The sequence below is a fragment of the Thamnophis elegans genome, chromosome 4 (assembly GCF_009769535.1).
Source record: "Thamnophis elegans isolate rThaEle1 chromosome 4, rThaEle1.pri, whole genome shotgun sequence".
NCBI classification, from domain to species: domain Eukaryota; kingdom Metazoa; phylum Chordata; class Lepidosauria; order Squamata; family Colubridae; genus Thamnophis; species Thamnophis elegans.
The window spans coordinates 140,936,159-140,948,440 of record NC_045544.1 but is presented as its reverse complement, the minus strand read 5'-3'; the positions used below and the strand labels follow the sequence as shown (position 1 = coordinate 140,948,440).

The 12,282-nt window shown below is 46.4% G+C and overlaps 1 protein-coding gene across 2 annotated transcripts in view; it reads right to left on the bottom strand.

The window, feature by feature from the left end:
* Nucleotides 1–12,282, bottom strand: part of CORO6 (coronin 6) — a 40,482-nt gene that overhangs the window by 1,831 nt on the left and 26,369 nt on the right. The window contains exons 4-8 of one of the 2 annotated variants that reach the window (XM_032217024.1): nt 10,463–10,644; nt 9,407–9,526; nt 5,809–5,913; nt 4,449–4,594; nt 2,367–2,424 (exon numbers count right to left, since the gene is read on the bottom strand). In XM_032217024.1, the coding sequence (XP_032072915.1) occupies nt 2,367–2,424; nt 4,449–4,594; nt 5,809–5,913; nt 9,407–9,526; nt 10,463–10,644 (611 nt within the window). Of the gene's footprint in view, nt 1–2,366; nt 2,425–4,448; nt 4,595–5,808; nt 5,914–8,882; nt 9,003–9,406; nt 9,527–10,462; nt 10,645–12,282 lie in introns of both variants that reach the window. The other variant, XM_032217025.1, reaches the window with a different exon arrangement.

The following is a 12,282-nucleotide window of genomic DNA, read 5'->3' as shown; positions in this document are numbered from 1 at the left end:
ATAGGAATAGGAATAGAAGTAGAGTAGAATAGGGAATAGGAAGAGGAATAGGAAGAGAAGAGGAATAGAATAGCAATAAGAATAGAATAAAGAATAGAATAAGGAATAGAATAAGGAATAGAACGGAATAGGAATAGGAATAGAAGTAGAGTAGAATAGGGAATAGGAAGAGGAATAGGAAGAGAAGAGGAATAGAATAGAATAGCAATAAGAATAGAATAGAATAAGGAATAGAATAAGGAATAGAACAGAATAGGAATAGGAATAGAAGTAGAGTAGAATAGGGAATAGGAATAGGAATAGGAAGAGAAGAGGAATAGAATAGAATAGCAATAAGAATAGAATAGAATAAGGAATAGAATAAGGAATAGAACAGAATAGGAATAGGAATAGAAGTAGAGTAGAATAGGGAATAGGAAGAGGTATAGGAAGAGAAGAGGAATAGAATAGAATAGCAATAAGAATAGAATAAGGAATAGAATAAGGAATAGAATAAGGAATAGAACGGAATAGGAATAGAAGTAGAGTAGAATAGGGAATAGGAAGAGGAATAGGAAGAGAAGAGGAATAGAATAGAATAGCAATAAGAATAGAATAAGGAATAGAATTAGGAATAGGAATAGAAGTAGAGTAGAATAGGGAATAGGAAGAGGTATAGGAAGAGAAGAGGAATAGAATAGAATAGCAATAAGAATAGAATAAGGAATAGAATAAGGAATAGAATAAGGAATAGAACGGAATAGGAATAGAAGTAGAGTAGAATAGGGAATAGGAAGAGGAATAGGAAGAGAAGAGGAATAGAATAGCAATAAGAATAGAATAAGGAATAGAATAAGGAATAGAACAGAATAGGAATAGAATAGGGAATAGAAATAGAATAGAATAACAGAATTGGAAGGGACCTTGGAGGTCTTCTAGTCCAACCCCCTGCTTAGGCAGGAAACCCTACACTACTTCAGACAAATGGATATCCAATCTCTTAAAAGCTTCCAGTGTTAAGAAAGGAGGTCTAGAAACTTTGTTATTAAATATAATCAATTTTTTTTAAAATTTGGAACATGTCATAAAGACGTGGTGTTACCGGATGATAATGGAAACAGTTAACGGAATGCCACTATGTGGTTTTTCTTTAAATTTTGGAATATTTTATATAAAAGGATGTTAAAACAATTATAGTCAAATGAAGGTTGAGGTATGATGATAGTAATATATATATATATATTAAATCATATATATATGTGTGTGTGTCTGTGTGTGTGTGTCTGTGTGTGTGTGTGCACGTGTGTTTTATTTGTGCTGATAAATAAATAAAGGGAGACTAGTATAGATCTATTTCAAGCTATTTAGCTCTCATCAGCTAGCCATACCCTTACTGGGATTCAAAAATATATATATACATACATACATACATACATACATACATATATGATTTAAAATATATAACTTGGTATGAATGATAGGTGATGACTGTGGAAGGGATGCACGAAAGTTTTTTGTAACCAATTGACACACTTTTTACAATCTGTAATGGAAATGGTTTTGTGGTGTTTTTTGTCTTTTGATTGCCTGGGTTTATTCAAAAATAAAAAAATTCTTATATACATTAAAAAAAACTTCCAGTGTTGGAGCAATCACAACTTCTGGAGGAAGGTTGTAGTACTGATTAATTGTCTTGTCAAGAAATTTCTCTTTAGTTTTTTCTCTTCTTGATTAGTTTCCACCCATTGCTTCTTGTCCTGCCTTCAGGTGCCTTGGGGAATAGCTTGACTGCCTCTTCTTTGGGGAAACCCCTGAGATATTGGAAGACTCCCATCATGTCCCCCCTAGTCCTTCTTTTCATTAAACTAGACATTCCCAGTTCCTCCAACCGTTCTTCATATGTTTTAGCCTCCAGTCCCCTAATCCTCTTTCTTGCTCTTCTCTGCACTCTTTCTAGAGTCTCCGCATCTTTTCTACATCGTGGTGATCAAAACCGAATGCCGTATTCCAAGTGTGATCTTGCCAAGGCCTTATAAAGTGGCATTAACCCTTCATGTGATCTTGATTCTCTCCCTCTGTTGATGCAGCCTAGAACTGTGTTGGGTTTTTTGGCAGCTGCTGCATACGGCTGGCTCCTATTTAAATGCTTGTACAGTAGGACTCCAAGATCCCCGATTCACAGTTACAATCTTTTATAATGGTGGTGGATTCATGGATTTGGGGCTCCAGGGGAAAACCCTTTCTGCCTCTGGGAGTTGCACACCATGCAAGTGCTCTCAAAGGTGGCTATTTTGTTTACAGAATAACAGAATGGGAAGAGACCTTGGAGGTCTTCTAGTCCAACCCCCTGCTCAGGCAGGAAACCCTACTACTTCCTTCCTTCTCACCTTTCGGGGAACAGTCATAACGATGGGCTCACATTTCCGTTCGTGCAGCTTGTAAAACCTGTGCGGTGGGGGGAAAGAGACGGAAGTTATGGGTCTGGCATGCCTGGGGTCTTGCTCCCCTCCTGCATCCCTTCCCCCCGTCCCATAAGCCCCCTTCCAGCTTCTGAATCACGTCAATTCAGTTTGTTGTTCCTAGGAGGAGTGGAAGGGAAATCCCATTTTCTCTGCAATTTCCCTTAAGAAATTTCTTTTAAAGTCATATAGTTCCTTTAAGGAGTGTGGACTTCAACTCCCATAATTCCTCAGCCACGGGGGGAATTACGGGAGCTGAAATCCACTTGTCTCAAACTGTTGAAAAGTTGAAAAAATACAGTGCAACTTATAAAAGCCTTACACCTTTTAATTGAATCGATTGGTCTGGAAAACGGCCATTTTTCAGCCCCCTTGTGCCAAAAGAAAGTGAATAATATATCACATTTAAATAAGGACTGGCCATAGTTTAGATCCTGTAGGAAGTTATTACCCAGCCGTCTCCCAGAAAAAAAATGAAATATCCTAGGAAATATTGAAAAGGCAGAATATTTCCTCTGGATGTGAAAAGGAAGAAGTATGTTTTAAAAGACAGAAGGATATTTCTTCCAACAATTGGCATCCCAGATGGGACTCCAATGTAACTAAACCGATGGGCATGGCCCAGGGAAACAGACCTCACTCTTAATATAAGATGACCAGATGTCCCGATTTTGGCGGGACAGTCACGATTTATAACAATTTGTCCCGTGTCCCGGGGCGTTTTTAAAACAGTCCCGATTTTCTGGCTTCAGGTTGAAAGCCCAGGTGGATTTGCTTAAGAAATCTGTCTAACCTCTCTCTCTGTCTCAGTACTTTCATTGAAGATAAAACGTTAAAGCAAATTGTAAATTGTAGTTATGTTGAAATAAAAAAAAATTACAATACTATTTTTGTGTTGTATGAAATTTTTTGTTGCTCCGTATAAAATTTTTAATCAAGCCCACCCACCCACCCCGGTCAAAGGTGTCCCTCTTTACCAATCTGAAAATCTGGTCACCTTATCTTAATAGCCCCCACCTTTGTCAATGGGCCATTTAAAGGCCTGAGCCAGTCTATTCTACATAACAAAGATCTCCAGGGTGATGGGATTAAGGCATGATAGTATTAGCCCCATTTTTTTCTTCTTCACCAAACATCTGGAAGGATGGGATCCCCCTTTTCTGTTCAGGAGCTCAAGGCACGTGGTCCTGTCCACCATTAAAACCATCTTTCCAAGCAGCCTCCATGTCTCCAGTGTCTTTTTCCCCACTTGGAACCGAACTCAGAAGGACGTTTCTTCCAACAATCCTATATCTAAATTATAATTCAGATCCTCCATCAATTTGGCCCTGGGATGTAAAGAGCTGCAGGTCTAAAATGCATCGTCCTTTGGATATATAATACAGCAGCGGTGATGGCTAAACTTTCTGTCCTCATGTGCCAAAATCGTGCATGCGTGTAACAGTGATTCCCCTGCACGCACCCTCCCGTGCATGCGTGTGCGACCCCTGCGCATGTGCGTGACCCCCCCCCCACTACCCTGCCTCCTCCTGCGCAATGACCGCGTGCCCCTCACCCATTTTTGGCTTCCAGGTTGATGCAAAAGGCTTCCCACCAACCGGGAAGCCAAAAAATGGGTGAGGGGCGCTGTGCGAGGACCCAAAACGCAATGCGAGTGAGCCCCGCGCATGCGCTCCGCCTCCTCTGCGCGAGTGTCGTCGTCCCCCCGTTTTCGCCCCTCCTCCCCCCTCGCACATGCGCGACAGAGACCCGAAGACCAGCTGGCTGGCGGGAGGCACGAAGGCGCACGTGGTGGAGCTGGGCTGGGCAATGGCGACCGTCGTAAGTCCATGCCAGTTGCCAAGCCTCTGACTTTCGGTCACTAAGTGTGAAAACCGGTCATTTTGAGTCCCTTTGCTCCGTGGGTTATAATTTGGAAGGGTCCCTAAAGGAATTGCCGTGTTGGGGAGGGTGCTAAGAGCCCCGGAGATCCCAGCGCCCGGTTGCTCCCCCCCCCCCCCCGTGCCTCACCTGGCGATTTCGCACTTGCTGACGTCGAGCCCCCGTTTGGGCATGAAGCCCATGCCGCGCTGCGGCTCCTTGCTGCTGTAAGTGCTCAGGTAGTGGACGTAGGGCGCCTCCTCCGTGATCTCGAAGTAGCGGATGCTGCTGTCCCCCTGCGGGGGGGGAGGAGGAGGAGGGGTCTCAGGCTGGCTCCCCCTCCTCTCCCGCAAGGCCAAGACCTTTTGCCAAACGCTGCAAAGCATCTTCCCTGGTTCTCCCCTAAATCAGGCTCTGTGGCTTTTTTCTTTCTTTCTTTCTTTCTTTCTTTCTTTCTTTCTCTTTCTTTCTCTTTCTTTCTTTCTCTCTCTCATCTTCCTTCTCCCCACCTTCCTCCTATCCATCTTCCGTCTCTCTTTCTTTCCTTTTCTCTTTCTTTCCTTTCATTCTTTCCTTCTCCTTCCTTCAATTTTTCCTCTCGCCCACCTTCCTCCCTCTTTCTTTCCTTTTCTCTTTCTTTCCTTTTCTTTCATTCTTTCCTTTCTTTCTTTCTCCTCCTTCAATTTTTCCTCTTGTCCACCTTCCTCCCTCTTTCTTTCCTTTTCTTTCTTTCCTTTCATTCTTTCCTTCTCCCTCCTTCAATTTTTCCTTGCATTTTTCCTTCCTCTTTTCTTTCCTTTTCTTTCTTTTTTTATCTTCCTAGCTTCCTCCTATCCATCTTCCTCCCACTTTTTCTTCCTTTTTTGTCTTTTTCTTTCTTTTCTCTCGCCTTTCTTTCTCTTTCTCTTTTTCTCTCCTTCCTTACTCATATCTTCTCCTTATCCATCTTCCTCCCTCTTTCTTTCCTTTCATTCTTTCTTTTTTCTTTTTCCTTCCTTCAATTTCCCCCCCACCTTCCTCCCATCCACCTTCCTCCCTCTTCTTTCTTTTCTTTTCTTCTTTCTTTCTCTTTCTTTCTTTTCTTCTTCTTCTTCTTTCTTTCTTTCTTTTTCTTTCGTTCTTTCTTTCTTCTTTCTTTCTTTTCCTTCCCCCCTTTTTTTCTTACTTTTCTTTCTCCCCTTCCTTCCTTCCCTCCCTCTCTCTCATTTCCCCTAACAGCCCATTCTTCCTTTTTCATTTCTTCCAAGAAAACGGTGACACCCAATTACAACTCCCCCCTCCCTGACTCCCTTTTTATTCCCACCAGGAACCCCGGCCGTGGGTCTAAGGTGGGAAGGGGGGGGGCGATCGGGGCTGCACTCCCTTGGTTAGAACCTCAGATTGATCACCATGAGGAGCCATCGGAGGGGAGCACGGTGCCCCCTCCCCATTTCCCCCCAGAGTAGACTCCCTGCCCCACCCCCACCCCCACCCCCCATTGCCAGGGGAGGAATGACCCCCGTTTAGCTACCTTTCCACAGAGGTAGACTATGCTGGAATCAGGGTCGTAAAAGGGGAGGAGTACCCCGTTGCTGGTGTCCATCTCCTGGAGGGCGATGGGCTCCTCGAAGTTCTTCTGCAAAGACCAGGAGAGGAGTCAGGACCCCCCGACCCCTCCCCCAGGCCCACTCCAAGGCCCATGCACGCAGCTGGGGGTGGGGGTGGGAGAACCCAAGGTGATCCCCCCCAGCCACATTTCGCCCCCTAGAATCACCCGTGACGCCAGTTGTAACTCAAAACGCTCCCCTTGCGCTCTATCCTGACCGAAGGATCCCCCCAGAGGACATCTAGTCTGACCCCCTCCCTAATCTCCTGCCTCTTAGCCTTGCGCATTCTAACTGAGCCCCCCGTTCACCTCAGCCGCAGTGCCCCATGGGTTGCACTCGGGATGCTCAATCCTGGGCCCCTTTTAAGACCTTGTGGACTTCAACTCCCAGAAGGCTGGCTGGGAGGGGGGGGGGAATTCTGGGAGTTGAAGTCCGTAAGTCTTAAAGGGGCCAAAGTTGGAGAATCCTGGGCTGCACAGACTATATCGTCCATTCCTAGTCCCACTCCCTATTTGTGAATGCCCCCCATCCTCTTTTTGTAGCCCCCACCCCCCGCCCTGGAAGCACAGCACACCCCCATGCACTCTTCCATCCTCCCCACCCCACCCCCGGGCCCCAAATCCACAGCAATCAGACTCTGGGAAGCAGGCATTGTCCGGGGACGGACCGAGTGGTCAGAAAGGGAAGTCATGTCTCCTCGGAGCTTCCCATTGAAGCTTTTTGGCCCCGGGATCACCTGGTGGCCTCCTATCCAAATGTTAACTGCTGTGGAGTCAAGGTGGGCCAAATGCTGCCCTCTGCTGGACACTCAGAATCTTGGCCAGATGGGCAATAAATTTGATTGACACCTGACCTGCTCCCAGATGTCCTTGGAAAAAAGCCAAATCCGGTGTAAGGTTATAGGAAAAGGAGACCTTGCGAATAATTGTCTCAGTTTATGACCTTCCTCGCCACAGTTGCTAAGTGAAACATCACAGTTCTAAAGCCAGTGGCATGGTCAGTAAGTGAATCTGGCTTCCTCCTTGACTTGGCTTGTCGGGAAGGTTGCAAAAGGGGATCCTGTGATCACCCCGGGATGCTCTGACCGTCATAAATGCGAGTCAGTTGCCATGTGTCCAAATTTTGATCACTTGAACACGAGGAGGCTGCAACGGTCGTAAGTGTGAAAAATGGTCCTAAGTCTCTTTTTTTCAGTGCTGTGGTAACTTTGAACGGTCATTAAATGAATGGTTGTAAGTCGAGGACTCCATGTCTTTGGCTTAATTGCTGAGTTCAATTCAATGTTTGGCTTCAACATCTTTACAGGGCTGACTTCCATGGGGACCTGTGTGTGTGTGTGTGTGTGTGTGTGTGTGTGTGTGTGTGTGTCTAAATTTCTGTATGTGCAAATTTGAGGTTCAGTTGCAGCATCTTTATAGTACTGACTTAAGTGTGTGTGTGTGTGTAAATTTCTCTGTGTAAATTTATCTCTGCACATTTCTCTGTGTAAATGGGTGTGTGTAGATTTTTCTGTATAAATTTCTGTATGTGCAAATTTCTCTGTTTAAATTCCTCTGTGTAAATTTATCTCTGTAAATTTCTCTGTGTAAATTTTTGTGTCTCCAAATTTATCTGTAAACGTCTGTATGTGCAAATATCTGTGTAAATTTCTCTGTGTGAAAATTTCTCCGTGTAAACAACTCTGAAAATTTCTGTGTGTAAATTTCCCTGTGTGTAAATTTCTCTTTGTAAATTTCTCTGAAAATTTCTCTGTGTGTAAATTTCTCTGTGTACATTTCTGTGTGTGCAAATCTGAGGTTCACTTTCAGCACCTTTGCAGTCCTGACTTCCATGGGGATATGTCTCTGTATGTATGTATGTGTAAAGTGTGTGTAAATGTGTCTGTAAATTTCTGTGTGTGTAAATTTGAGGTTCATTTTCAGCCTCTTTGCAGCGCTGACTTTGATGGGGATGTATTTATGTGGGTGTATGTGTAAATTTCTCTGTGTGTAAATTTGAAGTTCACTTTCAGGATCTTTACACCTGCTTCCACAGAGATGTGTCTCTCTGTGTGTGTACGTCTACATTTCTCTGTGTGTAAATTTCTCTGTGTAAATTTTTGTGTCTCCAAATTTCTCTGTAAATTCCTGTATGTGCAAATTTCTGTGTGAATTTCTCTGTGTAAATTTCTCTGTAAATTTCTATATGTGCAAATTTCTTGTGTAAATTTCTCTCTGTGTAAATTTCTCTGTGTGTAAATTTCTCTGTGTGTAAATTTCTCTGTGTGTAAATTTCTCTTGTGTGTAAATTTCTCTGTGTGTAAATTTCTCTGTGTGTAAATTTCTCTTGTGTGTAAATTTCTCTGTAAATTTCTATATGTGCAAATTTCCTGTGTAAATTTCTCTGTGTGTAAATTTCTCTGTGTGTAAATTTCTCTGTGTGTAAATTTCTCTGTGTGTAAATTTCTCTGTGTGTAAATTTCTCTTGTGTGTAAATTTCTCTGTGTGTAAATTTCTCTGTGTGTAAATTTCTCTGTGTGTAAATTTCTCTGTGTGTAAATTTCTCTTGTGTGTAAATTTCTCTGTGTGTAAATTTCTCTGTGTGTAAATTTCTCTGTGTGTAAATTTCTCTGTAAATTTGTAATTCACTTTCAGGATCTTTACACCTGCTTCCACAGGGATGTGTCTCTCTGTGTGTGTTCGTCTACATTTCTGTGTGTGTAAATTTCTCTGTGTGAAAATTTGATTTTCCCTTTCACCATCTTTGCATCACTGACTCCCACAGGGATATGTCTGTGCGTGCGTGCACATGTGTTCTGGACTTGGTGCATGTGGGAACTGCTCCTGCCCATGGGCATTCATCCCACCGTAACATCACCTGCCCGAACATGACCCCGCCATGCCTCTGGGCCTGCCTCCCCCCCCCGCTAGACAGGAGGGGAGGGGCCGGGCAGGACAATGCCCGAGTTCCCAGAGGGGGGAGGGGTTGGGGGAGGGTCCACACCATGCAGCCCGACTACCGGGTCCCAGAGTCCCAGCTCCCGCTGGCTCATGCGGGTGAACCCCGTGGTGAAGATTTGTCCTTCGCGGGTAAAGATGGCGCGCATGGGCCTCATCCCTTCGTGGGCCGCCAATCTCTCCTGGCAGACGGGAAAGAGAGCGTTACGGGCCGGCAGGGGCACAGAGGAGCCGGCTGGCCAGAGGGACGAAGACGAGGAAGGACAAGGGGGATATATACACACTGCTACTAACCCAACTGTCAGCAACTATAGCTACTTTACAACCTATGGACTTCAATTCCCAGAATTCCTGAGCCAGCCATGCTGGCTCAGGAATTCTGGGAGTTGAAGTCCACCTGTCTTGGTGACTGAAGGATTCTGGGAGTTGAAGTCCACTCATCTTAAGGCATTCTGTTCTTCCTCTTCTCCTCCTCCTGTGGAGTCAAAGGTCAAGATAGCCACCCGTAGCCCCCATACACCCCTTCCTCTCTCCCCAGAGACCCCCACAGGCGTGAGTTGCCCCTCCAGATGCCAGCCAGTCGTACCAAGTCCCACAGGGCCAGCTGCCTCTCACTCATCTTGCTGAAGCCAGTGGTGAAGACGCGGCCATCGGCCAAGATGATGGCGCGGACGGGACGCGCCCCCTCATGGGGCTTGAGGGTCTCCTGGGGGCAAGGGTTAGTGGGTTAGATCACACAGACACGGCACCCCAAAAGCATTAGTGCAATGTTTCCCACCCTTGGGAACTTTAAGATGGGGGGGACTACAATTCCCAGAATTCCCCAGCCACAATGGGGGATTCTGGGAGTGGAAGGCCTTCCCTCTTAAAGCTTGCTGGCTGGAGGATTCTGGGAGTGGAAGTCTTCCCCTCTTAAAGCAGGGTGGCTGGGGGATTCTGGGAGTGGAAGTCCTCCCATCTTAAAGCATGCTGGCTGGGGGATTCTGGGAGTGGAAGTCCACCCCTCTTAAAGCAGGCTGGCTGGGGGATTCTGGGAGTGGAAGTCCTCCCCTCTTAAAGCTTGCTGGCTGGGGGATTCTGGGAGTGGAAGTCCATCCCTCTTAAAGCCTGCTGGCTGGGGGATTCTGGGAGTGGAAGTCCATCCCTCTTAAAGCATGATGGCTGGGGGATTATGGGAGTTTGAAGTCCTTCCCTCTTAAAGCATGCTGGCTGGGGGATTCTGGGAGTGGAAGTCCATCCCTCTTAAAGCATCCTGGCTGGGGAATTCTGGGAGTGGAAGTCCATCCCTCTTAAAGTCTGCTGGATGGGGGATTCTGGGAGTGGAAGTCCATCCCTCTTAAAGCATCCTGGCTGGGGAATTCTGGGAGTGGAAGTCCATCCCTCTTAAAGTCTGCTGGATGGGGGATTCTGGGAGTGGAAGTCCATCCCTCTTAAAGCATCCTGGCTGGGGAATTCTGGGAGTGGAAGCCCACCCCTCTTAAAGCCTGCTGGCTGGGGGATTCTGGGAGTGGAATTTTCCAGGGTTGAAAACGCTGATCTGAGCCACCCAGCCAAACCAAGGACGGAAAACTCACCTCTACCCCGCATGCTGGGGGCAGATGAGGCAGTGCCAGCCACCCTCCCCTCGGCCCGTCTTACTCACAGCCACAACCAGGTGCTGCCGTGGGTCGATGATCCGCAGGCGTTTGTCCTTGCAGGTGGTGACAAACTGGCTCCCATTGCGATTCCAGCAGACGCTGTAGATGACGTCGGTGTGCAGGTCGTCCAGTGTTATGAGGGCCTCCCCTGTGCCCACGTTCCAGAGGATGATGGCATTGTCCCCCCCTGGTGCAGAAGAGGGTGTCAGGACGCGATGGAAGGACCCAGGGTCCCTGGACCCCTCCCCTGCCCCCCTCCCCATTACAGGTTGTCCTCCTCGTGATCACACTCGGGTCCAAAATTTATGTCACTAACTCAAGCATTTCTCGTGTGTTTTGACTCATTTTACAACCTTTCTTGCCACGGTCGTTAAGCGAATCGGCTCTCTGGTTAAGTCAGTCACACGGCCCCGAAGCGAATGTGGCTTCCCCGTGGACTTTGCTCGTCAGAAGGTCACAAAAGGGAATCACACGACCCCGGGACACAGCAACCGTCATAAATATGAGTCAATGGAATTAGGTTAGATTTTTTTTACCTCCAGGGACAGGTTTACAGTAGTCCTCCACTTACGGCCACAGCTGAGCCCACAATATGGAGCTAAACGGGATGGTTGTTAAATAGGTTTTGCCCTGTTTTACGACCTTTGTTGCCATAGTTGTGCAGTGAATCACTCTTAGCTGATAAAAGTCAGTCCCATGGTTGTTAAGTGAGTCTGGCTTCCGCATTCCCTTCGCTCGTGCGAGTCGGTTTCCAGGCACCTGAATTTGGATCGCGTGACCACGGGGATGCTGCAACCGTCGTAAGTGTGAAACCTGGTCCTAAGTCACTTTTTTCAGCACCGTAGTAACTCTGAACGGTCATTGAATGTTGTGTGCCTGGGACTAGCTGTATGTCAGGTTTCCGAAAAATGCCCTAATTGATTCATGAGCCTCAAGCCAAGTTTCAAAAGAAAACCAGTCATTTATTAGGAGCTCCATTTCTGCAATATTATTTTGTAGTCTGATCTAAACCTCATTTGAATTATGGCTGAACTTATATTGTATATCATATGTTTATAATGTTTTTATGTTTAAGATGGGCAGCAATGAAATTTCATAATAAAATAGGCTGGCATTTACAGATTAACAGAGTTGGAAGGGACCTTGTAGGTCATCTAGTCCAACCCCCTGCTCAAGCACGATACTCTACTGTTGTGGTCCAGCAGGAGCCGTTGGAGCTGCCACCAGACTCCGACAGCGAGGGGCCCTATGAGTCAGCTCTGGAGGATGTGGAGGACCCTGGACAGGGTTCCGACTCCGAGCAGGGGGCAGAGAGGCTGGTTGGCCACCAGGAGGCGCCTGAGCCTTGGACCAGTGGGGAGGAGACAAGGGAGTGTGAGCCGGAGGTCAGCAGTGAGTTGTTCCTGGATGCCCGGCACCGAAGAGCTAATAGGCGTCAGGAACAGTTGTGCAAGTACAGGAGGTAATTGCACTCAGCTGGTGGAAATTAGGCTCCTCTCCAGACTATAAAAGGACTGCTTGTGCACACGCCCCTCTTGCAGAAGTCAATGCAGGAACTAATGTCGAAGAACATTATTGTGAGTTTGGGAAGGCTGGATTGCTGCCAGGGTTTATCTGTGCCGGTTTGCTGCCAAGGACCTGTCTGTCTGTTAATTAAATGCCGTAACTTATCTTTGGCTCGGAGTGCGTGTTGGTGTGGGATGAGGGGGGTCAGAACACCCTACTACACCATTTCTGACCAATGGCAGTCTCTTCTTAGAAGCTTCCAGGGATGAAGCTCCCACAACTTCTGGTGGCAAGCTATTCCATTGGTTAGTAGTTCCCA